At 37.8% G+C, this 24,108-nt stretch overlaps 1 protein-coding gene across 1 annotated transcript in view; it reads right to left on the minus strand.

The window, feature by feature from the left end:
- Positions 1-14,838, minus strand: part of Smp_130650 (putative ubiquitin-protein ligase) — a gene marked incomplete at both ends in the record, with an annotated part of 57,136 nt that extends 42,298 nt beyond the window's left edge. The window contains 8 exons of the mRNA XM_018788940.1: positions 304-827; positions 2,739-3,003; positions 4,491-4,866; positions 7,573-7,691; positions 9,009-9,173; positions 11,325-11,399; positions 13,612-13,665; positions 14,776-14,838. Of these exons, the coding sequence (XP_018654433.1) occupies positions 304-827; positions 2,739-3,003; positions 4,491-4,866; positions 7,573-7,691; positions 9,009-9,173; positions 11,325-11,399; positions 13,612-13,665; positions 14,776-14,838 (1,641 nt within the window). The remainder of the gene's footprint in view (positions 1-303; positions 828-2,738; positions 3,004-4,490; positions 4,867-7,572; positions 7,692-9,008; positions 9,174-11,324; positions 11,400-13,611; positions 13,666-14,775) is intronic.
- Between the last annotated feature and the right edge of the window lie 9,270 nt (positions 14,839-24,108).

The following is a 24,108-nucleotide window of genomic DNA, read 5'->3' on the forward strand; positions in this document are numbered from 1 at the left end:
TCCCCTAAGTGGATCCTCCATATCCACCAACCCGGTTAAAGCGACGGACATTCGCTTTTCGTGCTCTCAATTTCGTATACAACAGTAATGCCACGAGAAGGCAGTGAGTAGGACTTCCCTGACAGAGGCTATATACGCGTGGCCATATGAGAGCATTTCGAGAGGGAGACCGGACTCTCCCCACTCTCGGTCATGCCAGGACATTTGAATTTACTTATTATTTATTTAAAGACAACCAAAAGCCTCACAGAAAAAAAAACATTTTCGACAAAAGAGAAACAAAGATAAGAAATATACACATACTGGTTGGAACGAGAGATCCTCTGAAATAATACTACAATTATTAGTATTCCTAGTAAATTCAGCTGACATGTTCATTTCCTGATCATTGATTCCCACTCCCTTCACTGTATTATGATTATCATCAATCTTGTTGTCATCATCGTCATCTGATAATTCTTCTTCTTGTCCACTTCGTAGTTGTAACGGTTTATGATTAGTAATTGGACGAACAATAGGCAGATGAGGTTCCGTTAAACAACGCATAAACATCCAAGCAACAAAACGTATAATTATCGCAGCTTCTAAAGGTGAACCAGACCATGTATAATGTGTGTAAGATTCAGTAGCTAAGAGAACTGGCAATGACTCATCACCTCCTTCTTCCTCTGTCACTGCTTCTTCATGATTATCATCATCATCTTCATCAGTATCTTGTATCATTGATGATTCGGCTGTATGAACAGTTGAACTTAATGTGGTTGTGGTTGGATCACATTTTACTAACATGCCAGGTATAGCCACAGTCACAAAAAGGTGTAATAAATCTGTTTTAATAATAAAAAACAATGGATGGATTTAAAAACAATTTTGGGATATTTACTTTTATCGAATACTTCAGTCGGTCAGGAAGTCATACCCAACGTAGATCCTGGTACATCTATCAGTCGTTTCAAGTTGCCACACCCCATTAGCACAGATAAGGTACACATTCGTGCACTTGGCACTGAGTTACACTCTATTTGGTGTGAAAGCAATTGGAATCAACTTTTTATTCTTCTTGATAACATTCGACAACAATCCAAGGTTACCTAGAACTATCATCCACTTCATTTTTCGGCATCGTTGCTGTGCAATGTCCATATTCATTGCGTAAACTGTCTTAGTAACTTTCGCTGATAGTTGTATTCGTATCATGCTGGAATGTATTTTCTAGCAGCCATAACTTCGGAAGACACTGAAAACGTACAGTGACATTCCCTAAACTATTCTTCGAATGGATAACAGACTTTATCGATATGTGTCAATATAACGGGGAATGAAAGTTTTCGTCAAATTCCACTGAGTGAATTCATTTTCTTTTCGGAAAGTCACTATAGCTTTCTTTGATTATTTTCCTTAAATTTTTTCAGCGCCACTACAACGCAAAAACATGTGCTTTTATCCCAAGTACAGTTGCATTCCAAACATATACTTTAGAATCATCAGCGACTCAAATGATCCCTTCCACTGATACCTGACTGAAAGAAGGTCGATAAAAAAAGTACCCAACGTAGAGTTCATATTGACGAATTACCATATTATTAGAAAACTCACTTGAAATCTTTACAGGAGTTAGCGATTGTCAGAGTGAAATTGCATAGAACGATCACTTATATCTACTTATTAGAACTCAAAAGCCGTACCTAAATGTGGTTCTGTGTAAATTAATCAGAATAATCAGTCATTACTGTTGCCAGATACGATAGATAAATCTGAAATGGTTGAACAGTTCCAAAAGATAGTAACCAATTATTTCGATAAAAGACTACAAACATTTTACGGGAGGTTGCCCTGGTACCTTTCAGCTCACAGACTACTATATCAGCTAAGAAATGCGAACCCCCCCCTTTCGAACCCAGAGCAATACCTTCACTTATGAGACTACAGAAGTTGCAGTCACATATTTAATTACTTGATGTATGAATAGTGTGGCTTTCAGAAACACGCAAACCATGGATTGTATAAAATGTCAGAGCTTTTTCTAGTAGTACTTATTTGGTTTTAAATAGGTTAACTCATTTTTGTTGATAAGCGTAGATTTCCTTCTTGTAACGATAAAATTTGTCCAGTTGATATTCCAGCATCAGCTTCTCTGTTTTCTGATTGATTTTGTTGTCCCCTTTAATTTGCTAATTTTCCTATGTCCTAAGGTTTTGTTGCCATATGTACAGAGTTGTTCTAATTCAATTATGACTTCTGTTCGTAATATCCTGAGAGTTCGATCCTCTTTATTGCTTATTAACTTGTGGATTATTAACTTTAAAGTGTTGTCATATATCACTGGATGCATTACAGAGTTAGCATTAATTCATGTTCATATTAGAAGACATCTTAATAGTTTGTGATTGGAAATTGCCTTACGCTCAAATGAACTAAACCCCAAATCATCGATAATAACAACTGGGTTTCAAGAATAGAAGCCCCAACATATCGTTTAGGGCATAATGTCAAGAAATCCAAGAGCAAGGAACGTGATAATTAATGAACAGTGGTGACCTACAGAGTTATTGAAAAAAGGAGAGGACTATACATCAATCTAATAGTTAGTTATGTAAACAAGTATCCACCGCCAAAGGTATGCATGAAACAACATTTACAACTACTACAAATGATGCTAATTCTTGATAGCAAAGAAAGGCATTCATATACGATGATTATTGTGAAAACAAAACATATAAAAGTTACAACGTACGTACTGATAGAAGGAATCAATGAAATAGTTCCATTATGTGGTTGTTGTTGTCGTTGTTCAGTATTTAATTGGCTATTTTTATTCTCAACCTCTGTTAAACATCCATTAATAACAATTTGATGTATATTAGGTAGTTTAAACATTTCTATGCCAACACTGCGTACAACACGTTCACCGATAGTATAAGTATTGTAATCATCAATGGCTGGTGTGAGAATATCATTTAATGCTGTGAAAACAAGTTCACGATACAAATCGACCATTGGATTCTAAATATAATGAATAGAGGGAAATTTAAAAGAAAAAAGAAATGGGAAAAAAAGATTGGGTGGAGAAAGTAGCGAGGTGATCAACATGGTGCTGTGGCACAAAAGAAAGCTTTACAATACTGGCGACTGTCGTATCATCACGACTACCTTGTTGGGGTTGTCTTAAAGATGACATTACCCAATGGATTGAGATATCATCAAAGATGACTCATAATAGAAGCCATTAGCTGTCCTGATGTGATTTATATTAAGGATTTTTTTATAAAAGTGAGGCACTTCCTTAACTGAAAGAAGTCAGTCAGTTACAATGTAGGATCAAGCACATATATGTATCGGTCAAAGTTGCCATATCTCATTAGAACAACAAGATTAACACCAAATTCATGGAAGCAGTTACTTCAATGCTAGTAATATACAAAAAATAGATTGTATATAAGAATATGATACAAGGAGAAAGAGTTAGTTTGTAGAAAGAAAGGTATAAAGCAATCTTAATCTCACGGTTTAAAGGAAGACAAACAGTGTATACACCGACGTCATTGTAATCGATTCTGAGCCATGTCACCCAGAGACTCCAACCATTGATTATGATAGTCGCGCGGTCCCCAACCAAGTAGTCTGAATCTACCAACATGGCTCAGACCAGAATTTAGTGACTGTATGGACTGATGCTACGTTTTGGTTTGGCTGCCCCTAACTAACTGAAAGAAGTCTTTCTTGGTTGTATTTTGTAACCAAGCTTTATCTCTTATTGTTGTTCAGTTGTTTTTTTCACTGCATTGTCCTCTCCTGCTTTGTCTTTTCAATGTATTTTCCTTTTATTTTGAGTGGTGAATTTATTTATTTATTTGAACACATAAATATTGGTACAAAGAGGCACCAGATACATATGCGTCACACAAATCAAATGAGATTTGTGTGAGGGTTTTGGTACCGCCCAGGTGACCAAACTGAAGCAGGTGGTTTTCCTAGGGGGCCACACCCCGAGCCTTTGACCTAAAGGTCTGACCCACAAAACAGTGGAGCATCGTGGGGAGATGCAGTCCCATGGTAGACGGTGACCAACAATTGTTTCATACGCCATTTGTTCCCACAGGATACTGCAGTCAGCCCATGTGCACCGTTGGTTTGGAATGAGGGTTTTCCAACTCCTCTAGGTGGACTTTCCGTGTCCACCAACCCGGTTAAAGTGCCAGATATTCGCTTTTCGTCCTCGCAATTTCGTAAACAACAGTAATGCCACGAGAAGGCAGTGGGTAGGACTTCCCTGACAGAGGCTATATACGCGTGGCCATGTGAGAACATTTCAAGAGGGAGACCGGACTCTCCCCACTCTCGGCCGTACCAGGGCATTTGGGGGCTTGAGTAGTGCATACTTAGTTTTAGTATCAAATTGTATGAGATTTTAAGTGTATTAAATAAAATAGAATATTCAATCAGTATATATGTCAATGAAAGATCAAAAAAAAGCAGAAATTATCACCTACCGAAAATTGACTACTATTTCCTGATAGGTTAGAAGCACATTTCAATGGTGCAATTAATAGATTAATAAAAGCACGAGCTTTTGGTAATTTAAAAAATTCCACCAGTTCGAATACACGTGATTGTGTAATGACATCTTGAAAGTAACCAACTGTACTTGGTAATTGTTGATCAATAAAATAAGCTAAATAATTAAAATAATGATGATTTGATAAATATCGACATATCCATTCAATACTAAAGTATAGGTGTTTTGAATATAAAGAGATTTTTGTAGATGATGATGTTCCAATGAAGATGTTGAATAATTCCTCAAATATACGAATTGGTAATGTATAGTTTGATGATGGTGTTAATGATGGGAGGTTTGATAAATATCTATAGAAGGGGGGGGAATGAAACAATAAAAAGAGATTTCAATGTTTTACAGTAGAGGAATTAAATCATATAAACTGATTTGTATATTAGAAAGTGGTATAGAATGAAAAGGATTGCACATTAGGGTCTCTGAGCTGTATATTTTTAAAACAGAATATATACACTTTGGATGGTAGTTAGAAATGGAATCCTGGAAGTGAGTTTTGTTTCATTTGGGAATCGTCAGATGAATATAACACTATCTCCGTGTTTATGTTGCCACTGAGACTTGAACCTATTACCTGTCTCTTCAAATGTCAGTGTATTTTCGACTAAACCACTGAATTTAAATAGTGTACAACTTGCTTACATGTAAGGGTTTTTATCATCCAATCGTTGATATTCGAGACTAAATCTGATCAATCTCTATACGGATAAATACATTGTGGTGCGGACAGACTTAAGTAGTAGGAGATTCAAATTAAGAAAACAGGGAAGAAAACACAAAGCAATTGGAATAGAAACAGGATCAGAAGAATGGTGGAGTATGTAAAGGACAACCCAAGGAAGATATGCAAATAATGTATTTAATATATGATCATCGTATTTTACAAAGGCACTGTTTGATTTTGAATAAAACAATAAATTGGTTTGCTGTACCTGAGTTTTCGTTCACTACAGCATTAAACAATGTCGAATAGCTTATAAATAAAAATTGGATATATTTTTGGATTATGGCTAGTAAGTAGTGAAATCCACGATGCATATTGTCTTATTTAGACAATATCAAGGGATCCGCTCAAGATTTACAGATCCCAGTAGAGTGTTAGGTGTGTGGATGATTATCACTTCCTGATTGCCTATACCATGAAAGGGTAATTCTACGGATACCAGAAAAGATATAGTATTGAAAAGGTGAGGTATACTATTTTAGGGAAGACCTTTTCGAACTCCCATCTTTACATTATGGGAGAGCAACATTGTTGCAAATGCTAATTGTCTAGAAGGAACACCTTTTTGTTGTCACTCAGCTATTTGGGTTACAACTGACTAACACATTTCATAGCTGTTCAGGCGGCCTGCTTGAATATCTGGGCTACCCGTTCCTGTCATCTAGCTGGATGCTTTAACAAGTTGTGTTTTTTGTTTGTTTTAACAGATCATTATGTCAAATAATTACAAAACCTATTCAGTTGCGTTTGTGAAAAACCTGCTACCTTTCGCTGTACAAGTTACAAAAAGGCCCAAGTAGAGACATCGTGGTTGCTGGCAATATGCATAGAAAATAATGCACATTATTCAGATTTCGATTCCTGAACTGCTAACATTTAATTGGCGATCACTCAATATTTAACGTCGAGATCGATCAATAAACAGGGAACGGAAACTAGTTGAAATACTTTGTACCGAGAAATCTATATTGATATTGAATAAAGCTAATAATAATAGTAAACTCTGATCACTATTAGGAAGTAGGAAACATGAAATCGAGTTTTAGATTTTCCTCCGAGATATCTATACAGAAGTATGTATAAACCTTGAGAAAACATCATTAAAAACCCTTTTTAAAGATTAACTATACGAAAGTATTCATGAAAATCTTGGGAAGTTTATTTGAAACCTATCTAGTCTTGAATTGATGGAAGGACTTTCAATTCGATTAAAATCTTACATTCCAAGAAGATACATTGACAGAATCGATACAGAAACTCAGTTCGAGAATTTACATTATCAATTCTCTGCAACAGAACTAATGGATAAAGAAAAGCAAGTTTAATTAAAATCTCTTGATATTAATAATCAATACAAGATATTTTAAATTCCACAGTCAAAAGTATTATCTAAAGATCACCAAGAAGCTTTTCAGATTTCAATGCAAAGTGAAAACATTATCATTATTCGACTGAGGTGTGATTACAATGAACAAAGACAAGTATGTGCTCCCAAATGCCCTGGTACGGCCGAGAGTAGGGAGAGTCCGGTCTCCCTCTCCAAATGATCTTACACGGCCACGAGTATACAGCCTCTGTCAGGGAAGTCCTACTCACTGCCTTCTCGTGACATTACTGTTGTTTACGAAAGTGAGAGCTCGAAAAGCGAATGTTTGGCGCTTTAACCGGGTTGGTGGACACAGAAAGGTCACCTAGGGGAGTGGGAAAATCCTGATTCCAAACCAATGGTGCACATGGGCTCCAGTATCCTGTGGGAACAAATGGCGTATGAATCAATCGTTGATCACCGTCTACCATGGGACTGCATCTCCTCACGATGCTCTACTGCCTTGTGGGTCAGACCTTTAAGTCAAAGGCTCCGGATGTGGGCCCCTAGGAAAACCACCTGCTTCGGTTTGGGCACCCGGGTAGTATCACAGCCCTCACACAAATCAAATGAGATTTATGTGGCGCATATTTATCTGGTGCTTCGTTGTACCAATATTTATGTGTTCAAATAAATGATCTTAGATGATTCGTTAAAATTCCTAAAGAACAATATGACTGAGGCAGCAGAAAGATACATTTACAAAGAAATTCAAAGAGCTTCTAAAAAAAGAACCTAACTGATCACATATAATAAAATTGGAATTTAAAGAATTCAAGTTACCTCATTATTAGTATGGACTGATAAAAATAAATGAAACCTACTGTTAATACTAACCATTAGATCATACATACAAGCTTAAAACATTAAAAAAACAGCCTCATGGAAACAGATATGATAAAAACTTACTTGATATTGATTAATAATGAATTCCCTAATGTGAAAATATGATCCATAGAACCATTAGTTAACCAACTGATTTGTGCATCTTTCCCATGTTTAGACAATAATAAACGACAAACAGTAAACTATGGGAATGAATACAGAGAAAAGAAAACAATAAAATTGAGCACATACTGCTGAAGAGCACCAAACTAGGACGAAACAGATATCTCTCCTATCTTATAACCAATTTAATTTAAAAATATTAAAGAAGTATGAATAGAAGCTGTTGTTCATTTTTATTGGAAGAGATTTTTGATCACTTTTGTAAATATTACAATTTTTGTCGCTAGAAGGAAAGTAAATTAACCACTATGGTAGTTCCCTTTGAATTTTGGTAGTAATTGACAGCAAAATTTATTGCTTTATGTTCACAGTCGGAAAGTAGATAGCCCATAAGGTTTGAGCAGGTTCCCTTATTTTTTCCTATTTGGAACTAATTATTATAGGAGGCATCAGTATCTACCTTGGAATGATTTACCGAAGATTGAAGTCAATATCCACTAGATTAAGGGGTATTCAAAGAGTTTTAGTGGATTATGGTGTCGACTGTGGTTAATACTTTGATGTTGTGTTGTTAGGCTATCATATCATAATGACCCAATCGAGGTTTATTGGTTAGAAAATTGGTTCCTATAAGTTTTATCACTCCAGGCTAGTCGGCTGGAAATCGGTAATGTTGAAAGCAACAAACCTAAGAACTGAAGAAGTTATAATACCACCTGTACTAAGGTGTGACGGTATCAGGATGTCTTCTTCAAACAAACAGTGGTCAGTCACAACATAGAACATATACTGATGTACATCGGTTCAAGTTGCCATACCTCATTATCACAGTATCTGAAGTAATATTTCCTTCCAAAAATGGGAGGATAAGCTTAAAAGATTTTCACCTCAAAAATGGCAGACTACACTAACCACATGGCAAAATCTTTAACCATGAACTACTTGCTAAAAGATAGTGCGTGACCAGCCTCAGACGGTTGTCCTGTGCTCTGCAGACACGCTCAAAAGCCGTCAATACCATTAATAATCCAGTCTTCTTTTAGGGTTTTTCAAGAAGCATTCTTCCATGGTGTGGCCAACCGAGAAGTGACAACATCCATTACATCTCTAACAGCAATTTGGTGGATTACAGTGGCTTACTGTTCAACGCAATCAACTTCTAACCATTATGGTTCAGGCTTCGATTCCGAAAAGAAACTACTTCAGTTTAACAATCCAAAGTAGTACAACTGGTCCTCATGGAAGTGTATTTCAAAGCTGAGTAACATAATTCCATACTCTATTACTTGAGTTGTATTTATGACAAAGGTGAGTTGTAAACAGAATGAAACAGCGTTCCAGTTCACATTTGACTATTTTTTTACACAACAACAACAAATACATACATTCTGACTTACAAGATGTCTTTGATCTGGACTTTTACCGCGATAGCATGTATTGAAACATTGAAGTAACTTCATTAATTTATGTTCAAATTCATGTTCTACATTGAAATCAGATTTATTTATTGTATCACCTAATTGATTAGATAATTCATTGAATAATTCAATAAAGTAACGTTTCTAGAAAATGAAAAGAATGTTCATCGGCGAGAGAAAGGGGAGAAAAAGAATGATGAAACTGAGTAAATATATTTACACATAAATATTGGTACAAGGGGGCACCAGATATATATGCGCCACACAAAAAATTGTCATTTCATATAATTGTGTAAGGGATATGATACTGCCCAGGTTACCAAACTGAAGCAGGTGGTTTTCTTAGGTAGTCACACCCGGAGCCTTTGACCTAAAGGTCTGATCCACAAAACAGTGGAGCATCGTGAGGAGATGCAGTCTCATGGTAGACGGTGGTCAACGATTGATTCATACGCCATTTATTCCTTCAGGATACTGGAGCCCATGTGCACCATTGGTTTGGAATCAGGGTTTTCCCACTCCCCTAGATGGACTTTCTGTGTCCACCAACCCGGTTAAAGCGCCGGACATTCGCTTTTCGTGCTCTCAATTTCGTAAACAACATACGAGAAGGCAATGAGTAGGACATTCCTGACAGAGGCTGTATACGCGTGGCCGTGTAAGAGCATTTCGAGAGGGGGAGCGGACTCTCCCCACTCTCGGCCGTTTATGAAATATAAATTTGATATGAAATTCAAACGTAACTTTTAAAATAAATTTCATTATTGAACTACATCCAATTCTTGTTCTGAAAGACCTCTATAAATAGAATTCAGTTAAATAAGTCAATGTATGTAGGAAGGCCGGTTTAGGCTCACAAACTCGTTGTTGAAAGTCGACACTTCTATAGAAATGATATTTTCTACTTTTAAACTTTGATAATTTAGTTTACAATATCAAAATTTTTTCAATTACACAGACATGGCAGTTTTGTTTGATGAAAATACTGAAATGATGACCTGTGAACTTTTAAATATTCCAAATATAATCGAACAATTTTGATAAATTATAATGTAGTACTTATATGAACTAGGTTTTTCTTTCTTGATAATATGACACGTTTATCAGATACGGGTTTCTGATCTTATAGTCTTAAATGATTTAATGTCAACTGATTAAACCATTGAACCTGTTGTTATGTCCTTAACTTATACAACTATCTCGAAATACGATTGCCAAATTTAGATAAGCTGACTTACACACCAGCACGAGCAGTCTAGAGTCCTGATTGGTCCTTTTTCTGTCTGGCCCTGACTGTCAAGTCCAGAACGCCAATCTCAGCCTTCATGGTACGAATCGTATATTTCAAACATACTGAGTTTATATATAAATAAATCAGATCATCATAGTCACGTGGACACCAACCAGGTATTCTGCATCTACCAACATGGCTCAGACTAGAAGTTAGTGACTGCAAGCACTAATGCCATGTTTTGGTTTGGCCGCTCCTAACTCTCTTCCAACCATCCCCTACACTAGTCAGCATAGCGCGTCGTGGTAATCGGTGTTAAGGCATACGTAACACGTGACCCAACCATCTCAGTCGATGAAGATTCATCACCTCATCAACTGATTTACCATCATTCCCTAATACCCTTAGTCTAACCTCACTATTACATACACGGTGATCCCAGCACATGCGAGCAATATTTCTAAGGCATCTGTGATCAAATACTAGTAACTTACGAGTATCTTCTACTCTTAATGGCCACGTTTCACAGCCGTAAAGTAGAACAGAGCGAACTGCTGTGCAGTATACTCGTCCCTTAACTGATAGACGGATATCTCGTCTTCGCCATAGGTGACGTAAGTTGGCAAAAGCCAAACGAGATTTTTGAATCCGTGCTGAGATTTCGTCAGACACCAACCCATTAGAGCTTACCAGACTTCCAAAATAAGTGAAGTTGTCGACGCGTTCGACTACTTCACTCCCTATCCTTAGTTCAGGTGTTGACGCAGGCCAGTCCTGGAGTAACAATTTACATTGAGAGAGGGAGAAACGCATCCCAAACATCCTGGCATTATTACTCAGTTCTACACGCTTCTGTATATTTATTGTATTCCACATTATGTACAGATGAACAGACTAAATTGGTTGACAACTAATCAAATCCGCATAATAATGAGCTCGATATCCTATAAACTAACAACAACCAGCTACAAAGACCACAATATCATTGGAGCAAAACAATACTCAATATTTATTGATAATTTTTTTAAAAAAATGCAAGTTATTGGTTAAGTTTGAAATCTTACCACTTTAATTCGTTCAACATAATCTCGAATACATCTTTGAATTTTAGTAGCGGAACGTTCTTGCTTGACCATATTCTGATCAAAGATACATATAGAAAATGATGGGATTGTGAAAGAACAATATCATATTACTTTGGTGATAAACAAACCATATCAACACAATTTTTGTGAGAAGACAAGTTTAATACTACTTTACAATTCTTAGTTTTCATCGTGTTTATTTTATTCATTTATTTATTTAAACACATAAATATTGGTACAACGAAGCACCAGATACATATGCGTCACACAAATCTCATTTGATTTGTGTGAGGGCTGTGATACTACTCAGGTACCCAAACTGAAGCACGTGGTTTTCTTAGGGGCCCACATCCGGAGCCTTTGACTTAAAGGTCTGACCCACAAAACAGTGGAGCATCGTGAGGAGATGCAGTCCCATGGTAGACGGTGATCAACAATTGTTTCATACGCCATTTGTTCCCACAGGATACTGGAGCCCATGTGCACCATTGGTTTGGAATCAGGATTTTCCCACTCCCCTAGGTGACCTTTCTGTGTCCACCAACCCGGTTAAAGCGCCAAACATTCGCTTTTCGAGCTCTCACTTTCGTAAACAACAGCAATGTCACGAGAAGGCAGTGAGTAGGACTTCCCTGACAGAGGCTATATAAGTGTGGCCATGTGAGAGCATTTCGAGAGCGAGAGCGAACCCTCCCCACTCTCAGCCGTACCAGGGCATTTGGGGGTTTATATGTCATACACAAGTATTGTTGTACTGTAGTGAATGAGAACACAAGTGAGAACAATCGAATGTATTTGAATACAAAATTAAAGAACATCTTCGTAAAATCTGAGAACCATACAGCAAATAATTCGTTTGGAAAATGTCAATCAATCGTCTAAGACTTTATTGTTCTTTCGTTTCCACACCAACTATTCTTTGTCCTCATTCTCTTTTCTTCGATTTTATTAACCTTCTGCTGTCAATTATCTCACTTTCGATTGATGATACATACTACTTATATCTGTCGACATCAGTAGCACACACGACAGTACTACAAGTATAATTGTTAGTTTAAATCCAAATCAATAAAAATTAGGCCAAAATTAAGAGAAACGCTGAACGAAAGTATTAGATGTGGATTTTTTGTTTGTATTTATTTACAGTGTCCTTAAAGCAAAATTCCGAAAAAAAGTAGGAAGTTTGGGGGTTTAATCTGTTGGTGAGTGGTGAAACGACAGTTCAAATACTGACAACAAAAGTAATAAATAATAACTATTGAAAAAGCTGTGAATACCATGATTAAACAACCTAATGGTTAACGTTTTGAGGTTTGAAGCAATGAATACTTAGATTGAGCCCAAGTAAAAACATCAACAGTACGATGCAGGTACACCAGGCTGACAAGCATCACTGTTAAAATGTAGGATAAAAGTACATTCATATCAACAGTCAGTCAGTCACAACATAGAACTTCGTACGTACGTACATCAGTTCGAGTTGCCATACCACGTTAGCACAGAGATCCAGTTGGCGATTCAAATCCCATAGTGGTAGAAGTAGTAAGAGTATAAGCATACAGTGAAATAAATTTGGAAAGAGAAAAAAGAAATGGACATGAAGAATTCAGAAGATTAGAATTTGGGAGAACACAAAGAGTGGATGCACCTTTGCCATTGCAAACCATTTTGAGCCATGTCATTCAAGGTCTCTAACCATCGAATGCTATCATCTCGCGAGTCCCAACCAGGTAGTCTACACCTACCAACATGGCTTAGTCCACTTATCAGTGACTACATGGGTTTGTGTCACGTTTTGGTCTGGCCAACCCTAGCTTTCTTACAACCTACTCATACACCATAAAACATTGCACGTCGGGGCAGATGGTGGTTGGGCATACGTAATACGTGTCCCAGCCATCTCAACTGATGAAGTTACACTACTTCATTAATCGATTTGTCATCCTTACTTAGTACCCGTTTCCTAACAACTGCATTACTTACCTGGTGGTCCCAGGATAAACGAGCAATGCTTCATATCAACAATCAAACCATGAGTGAAGGGGATAAGAAAAATATACAGTATGTAGGTATTCAGTAACTAAACAAAACATTGAGAACCAGTTCTTGCTACTGTAGTCACTTTTTAAGTCATTTCATCTGTCTTCAACTGGATAGTGTATAACTTTGGTTCGTATATAAACGAAACAATCAATAAGTATAACAAAATATAACGTCAATTTCATATCTTGTTTTAAACAAATAAATTGTATGATATGATACTTACTTCTCGTGACCTTCGTTCTTCACGCGTTTTTTGAACAAGCGCATGGGTTGACAACTGTGAAGATGTAGGGAGGAAAAACAATTTGTCAAATAAAAAAGATTGTTGTTAGGGATTTAATTAAGTTGACCAATAATAATCAGCCTTAAAATATGACAATTAGAAACCATAAGTACTCTATTACAAAGCAAGAGCGATGAATCGTCTTTTCTTACTTTACGGTTAACAGATATGATCAATCGTAGGTTAGATGCTTTCGAAGCAGTACTCGTGTACACTGACACCACTAAGTGACCAATGCTGAGATTAGATGCATGGTACCAGGTGAAGATAGCAAATCAGTTGATGATATGGTGAACCTTTATCGATTGTGGTGGTTGGCATATTTATCGTGTATATTTGGTCACTGACAACCTCGACTCGCAATATTTACTAGTACCGGAGTAAGTCAAAATAAAGCTTGGTATTAATCCACAGTCATCGACTACTGCAATCTGTGCGAACGCAATAACTGATGTCTGAAGACGCTGAATGGTACAACTCAGAATCGCTTGCGATAATACAGGTGAATTCACTCTGCTTTGTACTGGATCTTGAGTTTCAACGTTATCCAAAACAGTTTATTCAGTGAACTTATCCTTCATTCTTCTAGAATCAGATTTCTTAAGCCTAGTGTTTTCTACTACTACTGATATTTGTACTACTCTCATCATCCTGGAATTTTTCTTGAGAATTTCATCTCACCATAATCATGTGGTGTAGCAACTCGTACACTAAAATCAAGATTCAGACTCTGAGAGGAGGATACATAACAGATATACCAGAATTACTGAGATCATTTTCGGGTCCCGTCAGCTCGCTGAACGTCTTCAAATACATGTTACAATCCCATAGTTTAACACCAAAGGATTGCTTTAGTTAGACAACTGAAAACCAAGGAGCACTGGACGTTTCATCATAGTATGGGACTCCTAAGAAGTATTTATCCATGTTTTGTAAACAAAACATGGGGAACATAGTGCTATCCTATGAGTTACGTTTGTTTTTTATGTAATGAATACATCTTATACAGTTTGTATGTAGCCAACAACGATTCTATGAAATAAAACAAATTTATCACAACCCGAAAATGTTATGTTTGTTAAAATAAGTAAATAAATACATTACCTTTTGAGTATGATCAAACACTAATGACCGCTTAGATTTGTAATTCCCTTCAAACGAGTACATTTCAATGTATATTTCCAAACTTATGATAGTATAAATTCTTCCCCATTCACAATAATCCGAAAAAGGAAAAAGTCATAACAGACCTCTTGTTTTTACAGTCCCAAAACACTAAGGAATAAAAAAACGTGAACAGCGCATTATTATTGTGTTTTTACAACGAACGTAATCTACTTAATCGCGTATGAACCGAAGTCTAAGAGTAGTCTCTAAGTAAATATAAGCATTTATTCCCTTAAAAACATTATTTACTTATTAAATTAAACTTCTGTTTAGTATGGTTCATTGAATACCTTAATTGTGGTTGGAGGACCTAGCTAATCTGGTAACATAGTTAACAGCCAGGAGTAACATTCGATACTTGAAGACGAGATACGACTGGCATTTCGACTTTGTGACTTTATAAGTATGAACCAAGACAAGAAACTCATTTAGGAATTACAAGTTTGTGTCCCCAACTTTAAGCCCCAATGTTTTTGAGTTGTAATGATAATACCCGGTTTCTTAAGAGAAGAGGAACGGGGTTCAAACTTATAATCTACCAAATGAGAGCAGAATATATTAAATTTCAAGCCACTAAACCATTATACGGCACTGGTTTGGGTGAAGGTGAACTTCAGAACTCCTTTGAGTTTAAAATATTGGGAATCAACCAAACTAGTTATTTTACATAGTCTCAAAGAAGTGGAGAACGACGAACCATTAAAGTGTATGTAAAACAAAGTAGTAATAACATAGATGTCTGCAACCTCTGAAAATCATGTTATACAGTAACAAGGTACTAAAGACCGAACTACTCCGAAGTATATTTGTCCTTCAAATAGTAAGGAATCATCTACTCTACAGGTAAAAAAGGTTAACCACGGACTGACAAGCTATTTTTACTTGTGACTTTGTCACTCATAGACTGGATATTGCAGGAGGCTTCTCAGTATTTTTATCATAAACTTAAACACGAAAACGTTGGTGCAAAGGGGACCAATATATATATGCACTGCACAAAGTAGTCATCATTCGATTGGCGTGTGAGCTGAGATGATTTCCGGGTCGTCAAACCGAAACAGGTGGGTTTTTTAGAGGCCCAACCCCCCCCCGGAACCTTTGACCTAGAGGTTTAATCCACAGGGCAATGGAGCAATGTTAGACGCAGTCCTGTGGTAACCGGTGACCAACAATCGGTTCATACTCCATTTGTCCTCTCAGGATCATGGAGCCCATGCGCACCACTGGTTCGAAAACAGGGTTTTTCAATCCCTTTAGGTGAATCCGCCATACCCACAACCCGCTTTAGGCGCTGAACATTCGCTTTTCATCATCTCAATTCAGTAGACAACACACCACGAGAATACAATGAGTAGAACATCTCCGGCAGTGGCTATATACGCGGGACCATACGAGAGCGTTTCGAGAGGTAGAGCATGCCCTCACCACCCTCTGGCGTACCAGGGAGTTCGGAGGCTGTCTAGTCAGCCAATCCTCAAAGTAATGAAATACGAGGCCGACCCATGAAGGGTTTGAGCAAACTCACAGCGCCCGTCTGGAAGCGAAGAATGCAAGTAATTTCATTGATATCAGTTTACAGACCGTTGCAGAAATTACACTGCGAATAGTACATAATACATATGATCCTTACTCAGAAAGTCGAGAAGCAGCAAGCAACATTTAATATTAAGAGAAAAGGAAATGTCGCAAACATCCCCGTTACACAATATATTCAAAGGACTAATTTGTTAGTACCTTTACTAGTTCCAAACATATTATCAGTGCTCTAAATAGGTTATAGAATATCTAGGTTTGCAATCCCTGAAAATCAGGGTGGAAAAAGTTATTTCCGGGAAAATATTTGTGACTAAAAAGCAGTCATTTATTTTACATTGTAGTTCTAAATTTCTATTCCTGCAGATTGGAACTAAAACTGAAGAGACTATAATTTATGGGCGAACCAATCAGGTCTAAGATAGTATACCCTGGATCTTAACGTGCAATTCATTCACTCATTTGGCTAAATACCATTTTGGCATTATAACTGATGATTATATAAAATCTAATTCCTAAACGTAACGTCCAACCGTAAATCCTAATTCTAATTTCTCACGCCTATTTATAACCCTCATATGACTCTAGTAAGTAGGAGGATATTCCAAGATTACTTAAGCGTTGCTCAAAGGTCGTCTATAAATTTTAGTCTCACAGAAAAAAAATGTTAAGGATTAGTTGGAACTTTTAACTGTCAAACTCGTGCTTTAACACCACGAGTGCATGGTTTGTTCGAAAGTCATTTTATCACGAGGTAAAACTTTAGATAATTGTTTCTAAAGACTGCTATAGAGTTTTCGACTTGGGACACCTCTAAAAGGAAATTATCTAAGTGATGTGAGTAGTTCACATGTCTCGTACGGGGTTTCAAGATATAGAACCAGCCTTACTCCTTTAAAAAACTCAAATATTTTGAGTTGGATACGGTTTTGTCTAACTGTTAAACCCCCATCAGGGCTAAAACACTTATGACACCATGGACTACAAAAAGTCAACTGACCAGCAGCCGCCTTCTGGGTTGACCCTCATAACAGGCACACTTTAACAATGCCGAACTGAAAGACGATACAAGGCATAAGAAGCACGCACTTTTATGCTTGAAGTTTGTATTTCGGTCATCTCATGGAGCTTGGTTGTGTAATTTTAATTGTATTTTTCGATTCCCCAATACCTAAAGGACAAAAAATCAGTTTGACGTCAAGTTCGCTTAGAGGAATTAACAAACTGTTTATTCCTTGCAATCTGAATCTGGGTGGTTGAAAGGCGTCCCTAGTCACGTGTAAATGGTTTAACCTGTCAAATAATGAAATCATGATAAGTTGTACTCATTACTTAAGAAATCAGAGGAGATTCTGTGGTTACTTAAGAGAATCTCAGACATAGAGTATGATTTATTGGCAACCAAACAAGAATGGGGATATATACCCGAATAACTGTCACTCTTATATAACCCACCTGCTGACCACAGTGGACAGAAGAACAACCATCCTTAATCACAGGGAGGAGGTTGGCGTCATACAACAGGACTTCCCAGAAGCGAACCTGAACGCTGAATTGGTGTACCGGAAACTGCAGCACCTAAAAAACCACCTTTAATTGATTGGTTCACTGTATATCTAAAAATTGACATTTTAAGGTCAGGGTTAACTTCACTTTCTCTCAGGCCACATGATGTTCTAACGGGGTCCCTCAGGTTTCATTAATAGGACCTCTTCTTTTCTTCATTTATACAAGCGATCTTAAACAACAGGATCATCAGACTTATTGCTTTTTGCGGATGATGTGAAATCTTGGGGAGAAATACGCAACCGAGAGGATATACTGGCACTTTAGGAGGGTCAAAGTTGAGCAGGTGGCAACGGACTTAACTTCACCACTTTCAAGTGTAAAGTAGTCCATCTGAGATATGTTGCAAACTGTAGCTAAAACTTGGGCAACTCCTCTCTGGAAGTGTCTTAAGTCGAAAAAGATTTAAGAGTGCTGATACTCTGCGATTTGAAGTTTTACTCTAACTGTGACAAAAATGCCTTTCGAGTAAACCTTTCACTAGTAACATTGAAGCGTATTTTTGGCCAACTTGACGGAAGAACTTTCTACATGATCTTCAACTGTTTTGTTCTATCCCACTTAGAGTACGGAAACATAGTATTTCCTCCCACACTCCAATGTTTCAGTAAATGTAACGGTTATGTGTCTTACTGTCAAGGTCGAAAAGTCTCTTCAAATAGGTTATAAGGTGAATTTGAAAAGTTCCTGGACTGATTGGGAAGGAAAAAATTGTAAGACTCACAAAGCAATTAGTGGCATCGAGTGCGAACGAATAATATCTTATCCTCATGGGTGTCTATGTGGCTGTCTCTCATGTATATTTCCAGAACGTCTTTATATCTCATGTAAAAAATCCTTCAGGTGTGCTCAAAGCAGTGTGCTGTTAATTGCGACTGAATGCCAAGTTTTCACGAGTGCAGGTATATAACATGCTATCAACTAAACTAAGTGTCCCACAAAGTGTGTTCTTCTGCTCGCTCAGTGGTTGAAGAAGGCATTTAAAGGATTAAATTCATAATAGTTTACAACTTATTATACGAAGTTGTATTGCTTGATTGTTTTTGAAGATATTTGATCGGATACATCACATCATATTGCTGAAACCAACATGCGATACCTTGGGTCAGTTACCGATAGACTGAAGAAGTTTCTCACAATGGTTTGTAGGTAAGTTTTGTGTTTCTAAAGTTGCTATAAAGTTTAGAAAATATATATTGTTTAACTAGTTCTATGTTGTATTCACATTAAACCAAATCAAGCATCAATCTAGATTATCTAAAGCTGGATATCCATGATTTAGCCATAACGCAAACTAATGTGTGATTGATGAGATTAGGCACACAGAGTTAGGGACAGGAAGGTGCTAAATTGTTAAGCAGCCACGCCTTCGGTCATTCCAGGGTTACTACCAGTATTAAGCACTGATAATGAAGGAGAGTTAGGCACGGGGTCATAAAACATATTTCATAGAAATGAACCATGTCAAAAAGAAATATCAACCAAATGAAATTACACAAACCATTTAAATTCTCTCGTCGCTGTTGAAAAGTCTTCATTTAGAAGAGCTATCAGACTTCATGGTGAAAGTCGAGATTCTCCGAAGATCACGAGACCAGTCCCCCTTCTAGCAGTTAGGGCAACAACTAACGTGAGTGAAGTTTCCGCACAATATGAAGGACCAGTCAAATGGCAACGGAAATGAAGAAATGCAACTTGGAAGTGCTCGGAATAATTGAAATGCATTAAACTAAAACTGGACAGAAAAGGTTGGATTCGGAAGAGATGTTGTCGTACTCTGGTCATGTAGAAGAAAATGCTTCGCATACACAAGGGTTTCCTTGATAATATCTAGAGAAGCACGTTAAACACTTATAGGATGGGAATCTCATGGATCCACAATTATCAAAGCACCCTTGAAAACCAAGAAGTACGGGATTACAGTGCACCTACCAATGATGGCAGCCAAGACGGTAAAGACCGGTTATACAAGGGGCTGCAATAGATCGTAGAGAAGTGTCCAAGAAAGGACCGCACCATCCTAATGGGAGATCTGGACTCGAAAATCGATATGGATAATACCTGATATGAGGATATCCTGTGACGACATGGACTGACTAGGAGAAAGAAATGAGAATGGTGACAGGTTAACTGATTTTTGTGCATTCAATAACATGGTTATTGACGACACAATGTTCCCCCAGAAACACATGCAGAAAGTCACATGGGTATCACCGGATCATTCTACAGAAAACCAGACCGATCATATTTGCATCGCTAAAATATTCAGGAGGTTAGTGGAAGACGTGCGAACCAGGAGAAGAGCTTAAATAACTTCAAACCATTACTTGGTGGTTACCAAGATGTAACTTAAGCTAAGAAGTGCTGGGTAACTGAAAAAACAGGATTTCTCCGTGATATTGACAAATTAGACGAATTTAGAGTTGCTCTCGGCTATAGGTTCCAAGCCTTGCAATATATACTAGAAGAAGAAACTGCTATGAAGAACAATCGGAGAGAGATCAAGGAAGTATTAACTTCAACGTTTTAGTAGGTTCTGAGGTGGAAAAAACATCATCGTAAGGACTGAATCTCCATGGAAACCCTGAGCAGGATTCAGGAAAAGAAGAACAAGAAGATAGCAATTAACAACAGCCGAACAAGAATAAGAGAAGTTAGGGCGCAAGACGAATACACAAAAGCGAAGAAGCAAGCGATGAGGAGCATCAGAGCCGACGAGCAGAAATACGTGGAAGATTGAGCAGGGGCTGAGATGAAAGGTGTTAGAGAAAGAGATGTGAGAAAACTACATGATTCATCGAAGAAAGTGGCACAGAAATGTAGCGAACCAGAGCGGCCAGTCAAGGACAAAGAAGACAAGCTAATCAGTGTGGTTTGCAAACAGAGTAACAAGCAGCTTTAGCACTCTTAAAAACTCTTGGTTAGATCAGCTGGACTGAACCTGTTGCAACCTAGGTCGATCGGTTTGGAGCTGGCTTCGAATATCTTCGTAATGTCAAATATTAAAGTTCAAGTAGTCATTCACTTCCTTGCTTTGTATAGGGATTATATTCCCCATCATTTGGTATTGATGGTTGAGGAACTTTGTGTGTTTTGATTCATTTTTTCATTGTTTGTTTGAATCTTCTCATTGATGTTTAAGACTTCAATTGATCGGTCTCTTATTGGCATATGTGCGTCCTGTGAGGATAGTCTCGATATTGTCCTGAGTCACTAGCATTAGAATAGTTCTAGTCCCGGTGCGAACATAAACTCTGTGCTGGAGGTACACCCGTCTGACGAGTCTCAAATATAACGAAATGAACTTCCTGGATTCCGCTGCTAAACACCATCCATCTTCGCTTTGTGTGCTCGAAAAAATAAGTTCCCACTCCACATGTCCTTTTCCACGGTCTAAATAAAGATCTATTCACTTCTAGTCTAGCTTCGTGTATCGATATAATGAGAGGTGCTCACGGGCAGAAAATTGGTGAGTTCTATTCGAACACAAATCTAAATTTGCATTGCTTTTCCTGTTTAATCGTTAAGGTAAACCTTCTGATTACCTTTGATAAAAATTCGTATACATGTTTTTATATTTACCGCTTTTTTATAGCAAAGTATTGGTGTTGTGGTAATTATTTTATCCCGCTCATATTACAATTACATATTGGTCGTATACCACATGCCAGATGCAACCCAAACTGAAAGGCTGGAGGGTAAGTGTAATTTGTCACCGTCAGAGAACGACACTGTTATACGTATGAAAGTCAGACTCACGTAATTTGATCGCAGTGACCTCGAGTTTGGGTTTGATCGGCTGGAGCATTATTTAACGAAACACAACATTAAATCTGTGGAAATTCTCTATAGAGATTTATGTTCTATCTTCGCTTTTCCAGTTGCCAAAGAAGTCCGCGACTTAGCCCCAAGTCCTCCAACACCGCAACCACACACCATTTTAAGACGAGAGATAACGAGCCGTTTATCTTTATCAGACGACAGAAGAATCCAGAGGCTTTCCTAAGGAAAAATATTAGATGAGGGGTCAACATCACCTTCAAATCTTACTAGGCGTCAACACAGTGGGTAAAGCAGTCATAAAACAGGGATGGATACAAACTCTCTTATGCTGCGTCCAACACCGTTTAGATGCTCAAGACACGGACACCTACGTATCTCACTTGTTGCGTATAGCAGATAAGTTAATGGAAAGAGTTCCCCCAAATGGATCACGCACGATAAATCATGTACAAAAAGAATAACCATCAAAAGAGCCAGTCATAACACGACTCATTGCGAGTGTTATAGGTCTCACAGAGGCTGTGGCCAGAATGCAAGTGGGTCATAGAAACGTGGACAGGTGACCACAATGACCAAGATTTAAGTCATAGGACGGGTCAAAAACGTCCAGACAATCTGGATGTTTATGTTAGTATCAATGGGAGTTCGTTGTCAGACCAACCAAGTGCAGCCAACCATGTGCGTGGCCTAAAGGGATTCTCAAGAATGTAGGAAACGAATAGCAGAGGAGCTATGCCTCAACAGTCGCTTCTTTTATGTCAGAGTCAGAAATTGAGGTCTGAAATTTTTAGTGGATAGTGGCTGCACTTAGTATCATTCCTTAGAACAAAACCGAACCGGGTCCGTAAACTTACCCTGTTAAATCTCGAGCTGATAACAAAACTAAAATCGCAACGTTTGGGTGGAAAACGTTGACGCTAGACTCGATGTTTAGGAGGCTATCCCCCTAGGTGTTTTCCGTAGCTGAATTAAATTTGGCAGTCCTGGGAAAGGACTTTTTAGAGAGATATGCATTTCTAATCAACACTAAAAGAAGATGTTTGACACTGGCGGAAACTTCGAGTTACACAAAAGGCAAGGAAAGTCATATTGCCTTTTCAAATTTGATACAAACTCCTCAAATATCAACTGCGAAAAATAGAGGATTTACTCGCGGAATTTCCGAACCCAACCAAACTGAAGCCTCAGCCTTCCAACATGCACAATGGGTAAGTCATACCATCAACACTGAAGACGCACCTGTGTTTGTTAGACCCTGAAAGCTAACACAAGATAAGCCTAAAATCGCCAGAGCTGAATTCGACTACATACTACAACTTAGCATCATTCGTCCGCTCGATAGCCTCTGAGCATCCCCTTTGCACATGGTCTCAAAGAAAAATGAAGGTGATTGGCGACAATGAGAGGATTACCGATCCCTCTACCGTTAAATCGTACCAGATAGGTACCTAGCACCTTATGTTCAAGATTTTACAAACGGCTTACAGGATATGAACATATTTAATAAAATTGACGTGATCAGGTTATATCACAATATCTCAGCAGCTGAAGAAGATATCAACAAGACAGCTAATACTATACCTTTTGCACTGTTCGAGTATGCACGCATGCCATTCGGCCTGAGAAACGTGACACAAACACTTCAAGGATATATGGACAGCCTACTTCGGGATATGCCTTTTGCACACAGGTTTATAGACAATTTGTTAATTTCCGCTCCGGGTTAAAAATCACACGGACAGCACTTGAGAGCAATGTTAGGATGGCTAAATGCAAATGGAATGAAATCACCTCAAATCGGTGTGTTCTCGGTGTTCAAACTCTAGAATTACTCGGGCATACAATAAACCCAGAACGCATTGTACCGATCAAAGAAGAGGTGGATACCATTTGGCAATACCCCATTCCAAGTTCTCCAACACAACTTAGAAGTTTTCTAGCTTTGATTAGCTTTCATCGTAGATTCATATCTAGTTGTGCACAATTATTGCAATATTTACAGATCCCCTTAAAGGAAAATCAGAACATTTTAAGCTGACCTCCGAGGTTGTTAAACAGCCGAATTCCCGTCCCCCAGTTGCATTGATGGTGGATGTTTCGGGCAAAGCAGTAGGCGTTATTGTGGCATAAGGACAAGGAAACACCGACTCAGTAAGTATTGATAGGCTAAGAACCGGCTTGTCCAGATAATGCACCATCATACATCTTACTAGACATTTTACCTGACGAAACAATTACATAATTGACAAGTAACAACCAGTATTCCCTATCGGTGACCAAAAAGGTTTGATGGGTACAATTGATTATTCAGAGAGGGTTATCCACAGTTTTGGTTCAAGCCTAAAATATAACCACTTATGTGATAAAATTTTAGTTTATTAGATTTCG

Source organism: Schistosoma mansoni, chromosome W (genome assembly GCF_000237925.1).
Source record: "Schistosoma mansoni strain Puerto Rico chromosome W, complete genome".
Classification (NCBI taxonomy): domain Eukaryota; kingdom Metazoa; phylum Platyhelminthes; class Trematoda; order Strigeidida; family Schistosomatidae; genus Schistosoma; species Schistosoma mansoni.